At 63.5% G+C, this 16,102-nt stretch overlaps 2 protein-coding genes across 4 annotated transcripts in view; both read right to left on the minus strand.

The window, feature by feature from the left end:
- Positions 1 to 5,082: 5,082 nt before the first annotated feature.
- Positions 5,083 to 13,184, minus strand: LOC111149239 (HGF activator). Its single transcript, XM_022506195.1, has 14 exons — positions 13,068 to 13,184; positions 12,312 to 12,492; positions 12,065 to 12,161; positions 11,731 to 11,810; positions 10,859 to 10,981; positions 10,639 to 10,770; positions 10,395 to 10,505; positions 10,143 to 10,317; positions 9,915 to 10,000; positions 8,996 to 9,251; positions 6,829 to 6,968; positions 6,345 to 6,485; positions 6,110 to 6,258; positions 5,083 to 5,345 (listed from the first exon to the last, which is right to left on the minus strand). Exons 1-14 carry the CDS (start codon positions 13,173 to 13,175, stop codon positions 5,163 to 5,165), a joined length of 1,962 nt encoding a protein of 653 aa, XP_022361903.1. The 5' UTR covers positions 13,176 to 13,184; the 3' UTR covers positions 5,083 to 5,162.
- A 2,000-nt stretch (positions 13,185 to 15,184) lies between these two features.
- Positions 15,185 to 16,102, minus strand: part of LOC111148999 (regulator of G protein signaling 12) — an 84,927-nt gene continuing 84,009 nt past the window's right edge. For 2 of the 3 annotated variants that reach the window (XM_022505867.1, XM_022505866.1), the window contains one exon: positions 15,185 to 15,651. In XM_022505867.1, coding sequence (XP_022361575.1) covers positions 15,425 to 15,651 — 227 coding nt within the window. In that variant the 3' untranslated portion in view covers positions 15,185 to 15,424. The remainder of the gene's footprint in view (positions 15,652 to 16,102) is intronic. The other variant, XR_002640731.1, reaches the window with a different exon arrangement.

The following is a 16,102-nucleotide window of genomic DNA, read 5'->3' on the forward strand; positions in this document are numbered from 1 at the left end:
CCAGGAGACAGCCGACACTGTTTTCTAGAACAGGCCTCGTGCCAGGCAGTCCTGCCCACCTGCAGGCTAACGTGAGTGTCCCAAGCGTGTGGCCACCTGGCCCCGCTGAGCTGCGCATTCGGTCACTTAAGTGTGTTCCATGCATTTTGGACTCACGATATTTTCAATGTAAGCTCATTGTGAGCTGAGGAAGGTGTGTCATGCCCTTACAGTGTCCTTGTAAGAAGTGACACAGAAAGACACGCTCTCTCAGCCACATGAGCGCTGCCACCCACCCCCCTGCCCCCGACCCTGGGAGGTGCCTGTCCACACTCAGGAAGCCAGCATGCCCGCACCCAGATCTCAGAGTTCTGACCTCCAGGACTGTGAGAGACAAATGCCTGCTTCTCAGCCAACCAGCCTCCGGTGTTCTGTTCCAGCCCCCCAGGGGCACAGGGACCGTTGCCCCACTGGTTATGGCCAGAGCTGCTTTTGCAAGTGGCAGAAGAGGACTCTGGCCACAGAAGGAGGAAGGAATTTGCTGGAAGCACGTCAGGCCTCCAGTCGAACCCAGGAGAGGCCTCAGAGTCTGTGGGAGTTTGGGGAGGCTGGGCAATAGGGATGCACAGCCCTGTTCCCGAGACCGGATGCCACCCCGGCCCCACACCGCCACACAGCTGGGCTTGGCAGCCACTGGACACGGCTGGCGCCCACCCAGCAGCCCACGGCCATGAATGACAGCTGCACCGCGGGCGGACCACACAGCCCGGGGCCCCACTGCCGGACATCATGGCCTGGGATGCCACCGCTGCTGCCAGAATCTGTGGCCAGGGGCACCATCGTCCCATCACTGGCTGTGCAGACACAGCGCCTGCTGCTTGAGGCCCACCCCCGGCCCCCTGACCCCTCCACTCACCACCTGGTGAACCCAAACCATCATGTGACATTCTGGTCTCAGTTTCCTCTTCTGGCCTCATTATGATGATGGGCCCCCACATGCAACTGTGCGTATGAGTGTCTCTGAAAATGGCCCTGGGTCACAAACACAGGGATCGTCAGGACCAGGCCCAGTGTCTCATCTTGGGCCTCCAGGAGCTCAGTGTGGCTGGGGACAAACACATAGCACCTGCCCTGTGTCCCCCCCACCCCCCTTGCTCACTCATATTTCACAGCACCCCCTGGTTGGCAGGGGGGTTGCAGGGAGAAGGCCTGGCCAGGGGCGCACGGGCAGAGGGTATGAGCGCCACTCCCAGGCCCAGCCCCCACATACATCCCACGAGCTAAGTCGTGTCCCCCAGACCCATGGGTTGAAGCCCCCACCTTTCCATGTGGCTGTATTTGAAGATAGGCTCTCTAAGGAGACAAATCAGGCTAAGTGAGGTCAAGAGGGGGCATCCCAATCCCACAGGACTTCAGCCTCACCAGTAGGGGGGAATACAAAGCCATCTCTCCCCTCTCGGGGCGCATGCACACAGGAGTCTGTGAGGACACAGCGCAGAGGCAGCCCTCTGCGGTCTGGGAGGGAGGCCTCACCAGAAACCAGTGCTGCTGAATCTTGATCTTGGACTTCAGCCTCCAGAATGGTGAGAAAATAAATTTCTGTTGTCTCCTCCCCAGCGGGGCAGCCCAAGCCAACAGAGAATGGGGGTGATCCCTTGAAAAGATGGTGGCGATGATGCCCCCACAGCCTCACCCCTGGAAATGAGGCCATATACCCCATCCCATGGAGACCGAGTCTGCCTCTCCACCGGCCAGCTGATGGCTTTGACAAAGGAGGCGCAGTGGGAATGCTCACAGACACTCTGGGAGCCTCTCACGTGAACAAGCGTAGGCTAACCCGCTGCGTGAGAAGCCACACGCGGCCTCGTCCCCACATGGCCCCAGCCAAGAGCCCGTTGGCCCCCAGGAGTTGGACAGCCCAAGACCCACTGATGCCTCCAGCTTAAGGGAAGGAGCCAGCCCAGCCCAGAAGAACCAGCCAGAAGTCTCACAGACAGCAGGCATGGTGGGGGAGAGAAGGAACCCACGTCGGCACCCGTCACGGGGACCCCATGGCCCGTCACAGGGAAGGGGGTTGAAAAAGCTGCCAGAGGGGAAAGGGGTTTTAAGAAAGATCCACTGGAGTAAAGCAGATGTTCAGCAGGCCCGGCGGCCATGGAGAACCTTCCAGCAGCCGAGAGAAAGGAAGGACGTGGGCACGTCTGAGATTCAGAGACGGGGGAATGCCAACAGCTGTGTGGCCCACTGCCGAAGTTCGGACAGTCAATTCATAAAGTGCAAACTCTGTGACTGACTCAAGAAGAAACAGAATTTTCCCTGAGACTGGTAATGATTAACATACTGAACCACAGGAAAATGTCATCCTGCAAAGGAAATACGGGGCCCGGGGCATTTCATAGAGGAGTCCCCCAACTTTCAGAGAGAGATCATTCCAGCCTTATCCAGAGTCCTTGGGGAATAATAAAGAAGACACACTCTCAAACTGATCCTGTGAGTCGTTTGAAGACAGCAAGGAAGGCCAATCTCACTCACAAGCCTGATGTGAAATCCTAAACAAAATACAAGCAGATGGTAAAAAGCTTGTAAAAAGTTCAGAGGGTGGGGGTCACCCTGGGGCCCACCAGGCCACGCGCTATCAGGACAATTCAGAGCGGTGGTTTTGGAAGGGAGTCACCAGGGGTGAGTGGGGGGACGGGGCTAGACAGGAGCAGTGGATACTGCCTGTAGGCACGAGGGGGAGGTCCCTGGACCACGAAACAGAGGGTCCCTGGCTTGCAGATGGCCACTGTCCCCTGTGGCACTTCCGTGTGCCTGACTGTGTCCACATTTCCCCTCCTTCTAGGGATGCAGTCCTCTTGGGTCCCAGCCCACGCTCGCGGCTTCACGGGAACTTGATCACTTCTGTAATGACCCTCCGTCCAGGTAAGATCCCATTCTGAGGTCCTGGGTCTGGGACTTCAACATTTGAATTTTAGGAGGACACGGTTCACCCTGTAACATGGAGGTGACCCCCGAACGGGGTAGCCAGGGAAGTCAATATCCCAGTGTCACTCTCCTCCCTCCTCTGATCTGCTGGGGGGCTCCCCAGTGTCCTCAAAAACCCAGCGGGCACAGGAGCCATGCCGTCCATGGAGATCAGCCTCCTGGGGCACCAGAGCTCTGGGCGCAGAAGGCAGACAACGGACAGCGACCTGGACGGGCGGCTGGAAGATGCCAGACACGCATGGGCTCCACGCAGCTCACTGCAGGCCGGCCGGCCCACTCAGCGCCACACAACAGACCCTCTCCCGTCGGGAGTCACCACTTTAACAGACCCACACTCAACACCCACAGGGGAGAAGAGTCAGGGGGCGATGCAGGGTGTGCAGAGCCAAGCCCAGGCCACTGGAGGCCCCGCATTCCCAGTGCTCTTGTAGCCACAGCACTGGCCTCAGTGGCCTGGGGTGGGACCCACGTGGTGGGGCTCCAGCAGAGCGTTTCAGGCAGCCCTAGGGCTCCGAGTCCCACCATGCAGAGAGCAGCCCTGCACACCTGCCTGGGCCTTCCCAGGACCAGGCTCTGTCCTCTGAGAGGGGGACCCTCCCCCCAAGAGCTTCGTGCAGGAACCCCCAGTGAAGGCGGTTCTGGGTTGCTCTTCCTCGCTTGATACGGGGAACAGATGTAGCCAGGGAACCTGGGTCAGCAAGTGGCTGAGTGCTAGACTCCCCATCGCAGGAGGAAGGCAAAACTGCCCTCGTTCCCGCTGCATCGGTCTGGTTTCGGAGTGCGGCCCAGAGAGCCAAGGCGGGCAAAGCCCATGACCTCTGTGCCAGTGGGGAGAACGGCCGGGAGAGGGCCTCATCGGACTGGCCTCGCGGGACGGTGTCCAGTTGTGGCCTGAGCTCTGCTGGGTGAAGTGGGGAGGGCAGTATGAGAGAGAACATTCTAGAAGCATGGGAACAGCAGGAGCATGGGCAGAGGGAGGCCAGCGCACAGAGTAGGGGAGCAGTGCGGGACAGAAGCAGGCTGGAGGTAGGTAGGGTCTGCCCCAGGGATTGGGGGAAGCTCCAAGGTGGGGGGGGGGCAGTGACCTAGACAAAGTCCTGGTCTGTCATCTCTGACAGAGGCAGGAAGACCTGGTCTAAGATGGGGGCTGTGGAGGTGACAGGAGAGGAGGTGGCTTTGGGGTCGAGGAGCAGGAGAGGTGTGTGGGGACTGCGCTGAGGACCCCCATCCTCTGAGCAGCTCTGGGAAGAGGGTCCCCCTCCCAGAGTGGGATGGGTGGGTGTGGGCATGGATGACCGAATGTGGGGCCACCTCGGCCCTCTCCCTGAGACCAGGGCTCCCAGCCCCCGAGGCACTGCTTCTGGACACTGGGGGCGGGGGGTCTGTCTACAGCACAGCTCTGCCCGCCCCCATACTCCCAGGCCCTGCCCTGTCCACCCTGCTGAAGCCCTATCAGGGACCCCTGGGGCAAACCCAGTACCCCACAGCAGCCAGCAGCCACCACCCATCCTTGCCTTCTCAGGTCTCTAGCCTCGCTTCCTTATTTTGATTCAGATAAGCCCCACCCCACTGCCTCAGGGCCTTTGCAGCTGCTGCTTCCCGCTTCCTGGAATGGGAGCTCTTCCAGGCATCTCTGATTCCTTCCCCCAGCTGTGCTGGCCCGCTGGCAGCAGCCTCCTGGCTCCAGGAGCTCCAGCCCAGTAGTGGCCCACTGCCCTCTACTCCCTGACACGTGGTCCTGCTGGTTTCTTTGCGAGAGGGTCTCTGGCCTTCGCCCTTGGAAACAGCGCTAAGGGACAGCCTCAGTCAGGGTGCCTTCTCCAAGCAGAATGAGGGCCAGTATGTAGTTCCAAATTACCTGTCTTAACTCTTCAAGTTCTGTGCGCTGTCCCGGGGCAACCAGTGTGTGTGGGCTCCAGCCCCCGCTGCCTGGGGGTGGCCCGAGGTGGGTAGGCTAGGAGAGGGACGCTAGGTGCCCTGCCCTGACCCCCTGGGCCTTGGGGCCAGACCCTCCCCTGGGGCTGCAGGCTCCCTTCTCCACTGAGAAAGGGAAGATGGGGAGCTGCCCCAGGGAAGGCTGAGGAGGGTGGGGTGCAGAGGTGTGGGCCCTGTGCACCTGGTTCTTGGAAGCATATTTATTGTTAGGAGTCTGGGAACAGCGCAGAGGTGGGATGCCCAACCCTGAGGCCGGGGCTGTCTCAGGAGGGATCCGCAGGCCGCTTAGGGGGCCATATCCGGTCTTTGATCCAGTCCACGTACTTGGCCACGCGGGTGTAGACGCCAGGCTTATTAAGCCTCCCACAGCCGTCGCCCCAACTGATGATGCCATACAGGTAGGCCACACCATTCTTCTCACAGGCCAGGGGTCCACCCGAGTCCCCCTGCGGCAGGGCTGCTGGTCAGAGCCAGGCACCAGCTCAGCTCCTCAGCGGTCAAGAAACACCCCACCTGCTCCGCCTCCCTGACCCCAACCCCGAAAACGTCCCTGAAGAGTCTCAGATGTTCCTTTGGGGAGGACTCCCCAGGAGCTCCCAACGCAGACTTCCTGACAGCTCAGGGGACAGATGACAAAGGTATTTCCAAGTGAAGGAACTATCCCACCTTCCCCCAGCCCCCTAGACACAAAGTCTCCTCATTCCAGGGCTACTGTGACAGCATCTGACTAGTCATCCCAGTTCCTGAACTCTGCCATGGATTCCTCTCAACTCCATGATCAGGAACGTGCATCTGAGCTTGGCTCCCAAAACCACCCACCAGCACACACCCTATGTGGACCAGGTGGTCCGTGTGTTCTGGGCTAATGTCCACACTTGAAATAACAGCCCTCTGCCAAACTCCTATTCACCCCTCAAAACAAGTGCCAGTGCCCCCGCCTCTGGAAAGCCCGCCTTGACTTCCCCCAGAGGGGCTTGTATTCATGTGGTCCAGTGTCAAACCCCCCCTTGCCACTTCAGAGTTGTGTGACCTAGAAAGAGTGGCAGGGCCTCTCTGGGCCTCAGTTTCCGCACCTATAAAATGGGAAGTAAAGCAGCTCCTCCATCTCAGGACTGACTTGCAGCCTAAAGAAGGTGGTGCTTGTGGAGCCCTTGATAAATGCTAGCAGGGGGCAGGCAGTCTTGAGATCTGGGGCTGAGCCCTGGCTCACCTGGCAGGCGTCAGACTTGCAGTCGAAGTAGCCGGCACACAGCATGTTGGGGCTGATGTCGGCCCCGTACACCTCCGGGCTGCTGCACTTGTGGTCTGCAACCAGAGGGACCAGTGCCTCCCGCAGGGAGCTGGAGTAGCCACTCACATCTATGGATAGGGTGCTTTCAGGCTGGGCAAGACTCCCTGGGGCTGGCAACCACTCCCTGGGGCACGGTGCCCCCACCCCCACTCACTCTCGTCCTGGTGGCCCCAGCCTGCAATCTGGCACTTGTGTCCAGCGGAGAAGGGGCTGCTAGGCTCAGGCAGGCAGATAGGCTGGACAAACTGGGAGCGGATGGCACAGCGGTCCCCCTTTTTCTTCAACCGGATCAAGACTGGCCAAGAGAGAGAGACCAGAGGTCAGCCTGGGACGTGGGGGTCCATGCAGGGGCCGAGGAGCAGGGGGGCCGGCCCAGGGCTCAGCAAGGCTGGCCTGCCAGGTTTTCCTCCCACCAGGCCAAGGCCACTCTGCCATACCGAGTTCCCTTGCTGCCCTCCCCTCCCCCTACCCCCTCCCTTCCCCCTCTGTCTCTTTTCCTGCCCCTTCCCTCCCTTTCCCTCTCCCCAGGTGGGCCTGATGCCTACCCACCCCTGCCCCTCTCCTGGCTCTGGCCTGGGGTGTGCAAGGCACACACACATCCATGGCCCTGGTGCGCCCCAGCATGTCCCAAGCCTTACCCAAGTCATGGTCACTGGGGTTGAACACCGAGTACATGGGGTACGGGATATACTTCTCGATGCCAAACGTCTGTGTTACGTCCGTTGTTTGGTTGAAGAAGTGTTGGCCTAGGACCACTAAGACACTTTCCCTGTGGGGGCTGTGCAGGGCGTCTGGTGGCAGCACGACCCAGGCCCGCCCCCTCCGGCCCCGCCCCTTGGGTCCCTCCCCCCTGCGGCCCCTCCCCACAGGTTCCTCCTCCTCAGGCCTTCCTCACAGGCCCTCCCCACCGACTCCTCCCCAGAAGCCCTCCTCTCGGGCCCCGCCCCTCAAGCCCCTCCCCACAGGCTCCTCCCTTCAAGCCCCGCCTCTCAGGCCCCTTAGGCCCAGCCTCAGATCCCCTCCCTCAAGCTCCCCTCCTCGGCTCCTCCCCGCCACCCGCGGCGGCTCAAGCATCCTGGAGGTCTCCCCAAGGGCGATGCTGGGCAGGTCCCCTGCAGCCCAGGGGAGAGGCCTGAGCAGGGAGCAGGGTAATGGTGGGCTGTGGCCACACACGACCTTGGGCAGTGCCATCTCTAATGCATCCCCTTTAGTGACTCTAAGGGCTTCCTGCAAGGTGGGGTCTATGCTGACTGGGGCCTGAGTGGGTGGAGGCCTGGTGGCCCCGACCCAGCTCCTATGTAGCCTGGGTCTCCCCGATACAGCCCTTCACTCCTGCTGGACACAGGCCCTGGGCCCCCACGGTCAGCCCCCTGTTCCTTCTCGAGGCCTGTTTTCCCAGCTCCTGATGAAGGGGGTAACTCCCACCCAGGCCTGACCCTCCTTCATTGGACTCCTGCTCCAGGCCCCTGTGGGACCTCGGCCCCTGGGCCCTCCCAGGCCTTAGGTCCTTCTGGAAAATGGGCTGCCACGCCCTGGGCAGGCACCAGTTCAGCACACAGTGGGGCTTGGTGCCTGGCCTCGGGACAGGGTCAGAAACCCAAGTCCAGGGCCAGAGCTGGTGATCCATAGGTCTCACTTGGGGTGGGGGGGGAAGGGTATGCTCTTGGGGTGGTCGGCCGGTGAACGCAGACCTCCAGGGATAGGAGGACTGGGTTGGCTGAAGGGCTGAGTGTGCAGCCGGGCTGGGTGGGTATCCACAGCTCTGGGCCCCTAGTTCTGTCCTTTGCCCCTTTTGCTTCTTTGCCAAGGAGCATGCCCTCCTGGGGAGCCACCCAGAGTCCACCTGTTCACCTCCAGCGCCCCTGCCTCAACCCCAACCCTGTCCTGGATGTGAAGAGTGGGTGCTTGCTCCCCTCCCCCAGCCTCTTAAACCCCCACCCAATCTCATTCATACTGGAGAGGCCTCAGAGACCCTATTTCCCAGGCCCAGCAGGGAGCCTGCTGCCTGTTAAGGCTCCACATAGGGCAGGCCTTGCACCCACTGCCCCCCACCCATGGCCTAGTCCCTGGGTGACCAATGGAGGCTCAAGGCCAGACTCACACTGCCAAACCCCCAGGCCCTGATCCCTGGGATGCCATCCTCTCCAACTGGACCCCCCTGGGGAGCCTCCTAGTCTGGACACCCAGATGGGGAACCTTGTTCCCATCACACTGGGTGAAGCCCAAGAGGGGCTGGCCTTTCCTGCTCTGAGCTGGCAGGCTCCTCTGTGTGTGTGTGGTGGTAGGCCTTGCATCCCTGACCCCCACTCCCTTAGCTGCCAGCCCAAGTCTGCCTTCCCAGCTCACGGAGTGGGCGGGGCCTCGGAGTCCCTGCTGAGGGGGTGGGGAAAGGTGCCCCCACCTGCACAGTCTGGGGTGGGGGGGCAGGATCTTCTATGGGGAGGGCCTACCCATCATACGCCCAGCATCCCCAACTCCCCCCGCCCCCCTACCGCACCCAGCGCAAGACTGTCCGGGCAGGACTGGGCAGTGACCCCGAGTAGGGTCGAGGCTGAACACGGAGGTCTTCCCCACCCCCACCTGGGGTCCTTAGGCCACGAGAAAATGAGGGACCAAAGATGGGGTTTATATGGGTTGTGGGGACACGTGGGGACATGTGTGTGAGGACAGGCAGATGGGTGGGTGGGAGGGTGACAGATGGTGGGCGTGAAGGTGTGGAATGGATGGTGGGTGTGTGGCCAAGTCGGGAGAGGGCAAGTGGATGGGCTGAAACATGCAGTGGGGGGCATGGACAGAGCAGTTCACCTGCTGGAGAAGCAGTGGGCCGCGGACACCACCCAACACGTGTGGACAAGACTCCCCGCACAGAAGCTGTTCCCGATGTAGATGGCGGCCAGCCAGGGGTGGGACCCCGGCAGGGACGACGAGCCCCCGATGATGCGTGGCCGGAGGAAGCTCCTCTTCTTGTGCCTCTTGCCACAGGCCTGGCGTCCCACTGGGGCAGGCTCAGCCTGTCTCAGCATGACCTCAGGGGTCCGGAGTGGAGTTCTGGTGAGGGATTCTGGGAGCACAGGTCATCAGGTCACACTGCTGGGGCTCCTTCTGCACATCCCTGCCCAGAGTGGGTCCTGGCTGCTGTCCTCACCCACCCCCGGCCCCACCCCAGACAGCTCTGTCCTCATAGGCACACAATCTGCTCTCTGAGCCTCAGTTTCCTCTTCTGTACAATGGGGAGAACAAGACCCAATCAGTCACCAGGCTTTGTGGGAAGCAAAGTGGTGTGGCACGTCCGGCAGGGCTTCCTGTCCCTCCCAGCAGCCTGGGACCTCAGAGCCCAGGCCGGCTGGGTGGCCCCAGGGGCATGGGGGCCAGAGGGCAGGCTGGCCTCCCGGAACTGCCCACTCCCAGGGTCTGGCTCCATGGGAGGCTGCTGGCCCTCCCACCCCATTATTCACCCCTGACCGGCCCTTTCCTGTGTCTGGGAGCCCTCAGCTCGGCTCAGGCTGGGTGGGAGCCGCCCAGAGGACCTGGAGACTGGCTGGCCTGCTCAGACCTCCTGTGCCTGGCAGTCGCATGGCCTCAGCTGAGCCCTGCTCCAGGGAACCTCAGTTTCCCCATCCCCAGAGGGGGCAGTGGTGCTCCAAAGAGGGGAGAGACGCAGGAAAAATGGCCGGGACTCCTGTGGGAGCAGGGTTCTCGAGCTGCCTGCAGCCCATTCACGCACCACAGGCCACCAGGCGGCAGTACTCCCAGGAGAGGGCGCTGCCGTTCACCACGTAGCACCAGGGCCTCTCGTCCTTGTCCGGGTTCCTGGGGTGCATGGAGAGGCGGGTGGGCCCGGGGCCAGGGGACCTGGGAGAACCCCGTGAGGGAACTCCTGACGGACCCCCCCCACTCCCCTAGCAGCAGCATTGGGCTGATTGTGCAGATGGTCTGGGGCCCCATTGCTGACCGGCAGTAGGCATGGGGGCCCAGGCCAAGCAGGGCCGCGGCGCCCACGGAGTCCACGTGCAGCTCTTGGTAGAGCAGGTCCGAGTTCCAGGCCAGGCAGCTGAGGCCCGAGGCTGCGGTGCTGGCCACACCTCGGTACTCGGTGCCGTTCCCCACAAAGCAGCGCTGGCTGGGCACTGTGGGCGGCATGGTGGGTGGTGAGCCCGGGCTCCAGGGGCTGCGGGGCACGGGGCCAGGAGGCTGACCCACTCACCGATGTTGCAGAGCCGCCCGGCATGGCCCAGGGGGCAGGAGCACACAGTGGTCCCGGTGGCCACGATCAGGTGGCAAGTGCCACCATTCAGGCACGGGCTGCTCAGGCAAGCTGCGGGGAGGGCTCAGGAGCTCGGCTTCAGGCCTTGAGGGTGCCCACCGTGGGAGGGCAGGGTCGGGGCTGTCTCTCTGGGGCCTGTGGCTGGGGGACCCTGGGCCAGCCCCCCACCTCGGCCATGGCGTACCTGTGTGGCGGGTGCCCTCGCAGCGGATCTGGCCCTCAGCACACTCACACTGCTCTACCAGGCCCTGGCTCACTCGGGCCCAGCGGTCGCCCACCTCCAGGTGTTCATAGCGCGTCTCGTCAAAGCATTTTTCTTGGGGGCGGGTTGTAGAGCGCCCTCAGGCCGCTGCCCTCGGGCAGGCCCCTCCCCCACCCATCCTCCCAGGGCCTGGTGTGCACACCTGTGCCACAGTTCTTGCCTGTGAAAGCCATGGGGCAGGTGCAGTGGTAGGACTCAGGGTCCTGGGTGTTGGAGCATGAGCCCCCATTGAGGCACGGGCTGGAGGCACAGGGATCCGGGGCAGCTGGGGACAGGCAGGAGGAGTAGGGAGCAGGTGTGGGAGAACCCGGCCCATTGGGGTATCTCCCCCAGACCCTCTCTGTTCTCCAAGGCCTTCAGTGCCTTCACTGGGCCTGCTGCCTTCATGCTGCCCCTCTGGGTTCCTTGGGTTATTTGGGGTGCAGGAGTCCTGAGAAGGGGTGCAGGCCTTCCCTGTTGTCCCAGCAGCCCCACCCCCCAACCCCACGCCGTGCTCAGACCCTGGGCAAGCAGGCCTCTGGCTCTGTACCAGGACCCTGGAAGCCCAGCCCCCCAATCAGGCAGCACAGTCCCCTCCTGTATGCCCTGGGACCCTTGCAGGTGGGGCTGTCAGCACCCCCGACACCCTGCAGACCCTAGGGGCCCTCATCTCTGTCCAGGGTTCCACCTGTGCAGCCACAGCGCCCAGCCTGACCACCAGGGGGCGCCTTACTCCCAGCAATGACCAAGGCAGCCCTGTGGCTCCCGGACAGGGCAGGGTCCTGCCTGGGAGGGGCTCCACCCTGTGCACTCCTGCAGCCCCCCTGGGGTGCAGTGGGGTCAACCCCAAAGTTCTCTTCTGCACTCCAAGCAGGACTCCCTGTCCCAGGTCAGCTGTGTCCCCTTGGCTCCCAGCCCCATCAGTGGGTTGACCCTAGTACTCCCTTAGACTACCCCCAACCCCGGCCTGGACAGCCCCCCACCCCCAGCACAGGCCCTTCCCCACTCCACCCCCCACCCCCTGCCAGCACCCACCTGGGTCCTTCCTGGGCACTGAGGTCTGGGCACAGTAGCCCCAGGCCCTGTCACGGTCATAGTTGTGAGTGGTGGCACACCTGGGGGTGAGGACACAGGTGGGTCCCGGCTCCGAGGCCTCCCCACAGCCTGCCTCTGGCAGGATGCCCTGCCGGCTGCTGGTAACTCGCCCCAGTCACACCCACACCTTCCTTCCCTGCTGGGTCTGGGGTTTGGGCTTGAGGAGGGAGGGCAGAGGGCAGGGGGGTCTCCAGAGTGGATAGGGACCATGGGGATCCGGAAGAGGGGAGGCTGGTGGTCGCTGCTGGAGGACCTCGCCCCGCCCGGGACCCACCACCGCCTGTGCGCGCTGCCCTCCGACGTGCAGGAGTGGAGCATGCGGCCGCCATAGCGGAAGGGGAACCTGCAGGGCCGCCCGTCCTCTGTGAGCACTGCAGGGTGAGCGGAGGAGGGTCAGGGGGCTCCCGCTGGGCACCTTCTGCCCCATGTCACACACCCTGCTCCCCAGCAGCCGCCTGCCAGCCTCCCAACCCACCCGCCCAGGTGTAGCCCACCGCCTCCAGGAAGCTCTCCTGACCCACCTGGGCCCCCAGGGCTGCTGCTGGAGGGAGCTGCTCTGGGTGGGGGGGTGAGCCCCGTACCACCGGGTCCCTGTGGCTCTGGAGCACTTGTGGCTGGGCTCACAGGGGTCACCGAGGTTACAGGGATCATGGGGGTCCCAGAGCTCACTGTGGCGTTAGGTTCTGGGGGTTCTGTAAGGTTCTAGGAGGAGCCAAGAGGGCTGTGATGGTGTCAGTGTGGGGTGGCCCCCCTCACACTCAGCCCCCGGTGGCTGGGCTCCTCGCCGTCCCCAACCTTGGTTTCCCTACTGGGCCCTCAGGCCTTAGAGTAGAAACCAAGGGGAACCTGGCCACTGGCTGTCCCCCTCCCCTCCTGCCAAGCCCACAGGGTAAGGGTGGGCTGGGTGTCTGCCCAGGCTGGGGCACCCCTCTCTTCCAGCCTCAGATCCTGGGGATCTGTTCTGGGGGATGGACAAAAGCAGCCGCAAGGCCCTTGGAGGTCCCCTTTACCCACCCCCCAAACAATGGGACCCAAAAGCAGCCCAAAGAGAAGGCAGTGGCCCTCATGCCCCCCGGTGGGGACCCAGCAGGTCAGATCCCCAGGCTTCCTGTCCCCCAGGCCAGCACAGCGCGCCCCCCTTGCCTGCTGGAGGCCAGAAAGCCCACTTGCAGCACACTGGGCCCCTTACCCACTCCACAGCCCTCCCCAGCCCTGGCCCAGGACCCAGAGTGGGCACAGGGAGCCCATGGTCCCCACGCCATGGGGTCAGTGCTCACCCTGCTAGCCTGGGGCTGAGCCCCACGAAGCCCCAGCAGCAGCAGCAGCAGGAACAGTGCCGTTCCCGGCGGGGGGCGAAGGCTGCGACCCCAGGCCCAGCGCCCCATGGCTGTTCCTGGGCTGGCACAAGGAGCGGCGGGAGGCGGGAAGCAGGCAGGTTGGGTTGGGGTCAAGGCCACTTGGAAATGATTAACCCTGGCTGCCTCCAGCACTGGGCCCACGTGTCCCCCCACCTACTGCCCGGCTCACCCCGCCTGGGCCATCTGTCCCCTCTGGCATGAGCCACATTGGCCCTGGACCTGACAGATCCTCAGGTCTCAGCTGCGATGCCTCCTCCAGGAAGTCTGGCAGGACACACAGCCCGTGGGGGCTTGGACGCCCAGCCCCCACCTCTCCACGGGACTGGCCGCTGTCCCTTTGTGAACTAGTGATAACCAGAGTGGCTGTCGGTGCCGCGCCCCCCAGGCCTGGAAGGTGGGTGCTAGCCCCACAGCCAGCAGGAGTCCAGGCCCAGGGGGTGGGGGGTTGTGTGCTGGGCTGAGGGTCACGAACACTGACCCAGGATGGGAACCCCTGCCGCTCCCAGCAGTTCAGGATAAGCTGGGGGGGGGACCTCCTGGGGGTGGAGCAAGGGAGGCGGGCAGCACCGGAGCCCTAATCACAGGTTACCCAGAAATGTGCCCTCCCCCTTGGGAGGACCCCCTTGGACACCTCCAGGAAGTCTTTCCACCCATGGGACTTTCCAGCCCTGGCTTCCTCACAGCTTGGATAATTGGTGCTGTCCCCATCTCTGGCCAGGGCTCCCACACCTTATCCTGAGCCCTGGCTGGGCCCCAGAAGAGCTCTTGCCAGGCACCCAGGGTCACCAAGGGCCACAGAGACCTGGCTTGGGGTCCTGCCCAGGTCTGCATGCACCTTGCTCTCTCCATCTGGGACCTGGGATGCGGGCATAGCCCCACCCCATGGGCCCTACAATGCATGTGCCACAGGCACAGCTGCTAGGGGAACCTCCTCTTGCCATTTCTGAGCACAGGTTCCCCATGAGTCAGCTCAGCGGCCCACAGGGGCCAGGGCGGGGGCTAGCTGCCCTTTCCTCAAGGGATCAGCCTGGCATCACTGTGCACCCCCAAACCATGCTCTCTGGGCTGCCGTTTTGCCATCCATGCAAGAGGAGGGAAGGTGGAGAGGGGCATCTAGCCGGGTGGGTGGTGGGTTCAGGGATGGGGGCAGGAATGTCAGGCGGGGGAGCACGGTGGGTGTGGGGATGGTGGGGGGGCAGGAGTGTCAGACGGGGGGAGTACGGTGGGTGCGGGGACGGGGCAGGGGCAGGAGCATCAGGGGAGAGCGTGGTGCCTGTGGGGACACAGCGGGAGCTTGGCACAGTGGGGGATGGTCCCCCTTCCTTCTGACACCTCCCACGGCCCCTTCCACAGCCCTGCTCCCTAGAAGATTCAGAACCTCCCTGGCCTGGCCAAACATTCGCAGGTTGGGCCCTTCTGGCAACTCTGCGGAGGGAAGGGTGCGGGTCCCTCAGCGCTCAGCTGCTCCATGTGGGGGTTCCACTAGGGCGACCTGGGTGGGTGACTGGAGCTGTCTCAGCCCACAGTCCCCAGCGGTCCTGCCCCCGCCAGGCTGGCCACAGGCCCTCCTGACCAGGCTCTGGCTGCTCTCTGGGGCCTGACACCACCCAGGACCTCAGTGAGGGCCCCCTCCATGGACGGACAGACAGATGGATGGACAGACCCTCTAGATTAGGCCAAGAACAGGCTTGGGGCCCCCAGAGCCCAGGCAGGAGAGCATAGGGCATGGCGTGACTTGTGGGTCTCCAAGCAGAGCCCTGCCCCCTCCAGCTTCCCTGGCCCCCACCCCCCAGGGCCCTGCACTGACTTGTGACCCATGTGAACCCACCCGACCGCCTCCTCTCACCCTCCAAGGCGCCACGGCCTCCAGCACCGTCAGGCTGGCTCCACTCTCTTCGCCCAGCCTTGACCTCAACACCGGGAGTTGTCACCGCCTCTATCCCTCTCCTGAGATGCTCCCTGTGGGCATGCCTGCAACCCCAGCACCCAGCACGAGGCTCACACTCAGGGGGGGTCCCCAAAGTTGATTTATTGAGGAAAGGCTGGAGGCCGAGGGGCAGGAGAGGACAGGGTCTGAGGCAGCGAGTGTCCGAGGCCAGGCCACCCTGCACCTCCTGGTTTGGCTCCTGAAAGCAAGGTGGCCAAGGAGTCCCCTTCAAGGCCCTCAGGAGGGCTTGGGGTGGTCTCCCCAGATCACGGGAGTCCACGAGTGTCTAGCTGGGGTGGTGCCGAGTGGGGGCGGGGGGACGGCTGCTGAGGCACAGCTTCAGGCAGCCTCAGACAAAGGTCGCGTGATGTGGGCTGGCCTTGGGCTTGGCGGGCGCACCTGGGAAGGGACTCAGGCTAGGGAGGTCTGATGTCAGGGGCCCACTGGTCCGTGACCTCTGGGGGCACACCCGTACCCCGGGGACACTGCCGCCCAGCCCAGGGGCCAGGCCCGCAACGCGGTCCACGTCGATGATGGTGTTGACTGGGAGGCCCTGGCTGCCTCTGGCCCCGCCTCCTGTCACAAGGAGAAGAGAGAGACTGTCACCCGTCCGCCCTGCCCTGGGCGAGCTCCCCCAACAGGAGATTGCGCCCCACCCCATCACACAGACACAGGTCATCTGTGACCTTGGCTGCCCCCCGACCCAGCTGTTTTCAGGGTGCCCACCCGCAGCTCCTGCTCAGCAAGCCCCCAGACCCTCATGGCCCCACCGCCACCTGAGCCCTCCCATCCTGGCCACCTACTTGTCCTCCTGACGGCTGCCTTGGGGCCCTATCTTCACCCTCACAAACTCCGAGTCTTTCCCTGCCTCTCCTCCCTATTGTGCCCCTCGACGCCATCCCTTCCCGTCACACACACCGTAGGTCAAGCACCCTGCTGCCTGCCCCCTCACAGGCCATCCAGCTCCAAGCTCCCCTCCCTTTACTCCTCTGACCCCCTGACCTGGAGCCCCAGGCTGCCTGAAAGT

Source organism: Enhydra lutris, unplaced genomic scaffold, assembly GCF_002288905.1.
Source record: "Enhydra lutris kenyoni isolate GAN:26980312 unplaced genomic scaffold, ASM228890v2 scaffoldscaffold21, whole genome shotgun sequence".
Lineage (NCBI taxonomy): Eukaryota > Metazoa > Chordata > Mammalia > Carnivora > Mustelidae > Enhydra > Enhydra lutris.

Excerpts from the sequence above, each read along its gene's own strand:
- LOC111149239 (XM_022506195.1), bottom strand. The coding sequence starts at position 13,175 with ATGGGGCGCTGGGCCTGGGGTCGCAGCCTTCGCCCCCCGCCGGGAACG. Across the intron at positions 10,001-10,142 it reads GGCCCCCATGCCTACTGCCG|GAACCCGGACAAGGACGAGA; the intron begins GTCAGCAATGGG and ends CATGCACCCCAG. Across the intron at positions 9,252-9,914 it reads CTGCCGCCTGGTGGCCTGTG|AATCCCTCACCAGAACTCCA; the intron begins GTGCGTGAATGG and ends CTGTGCTCCCAG.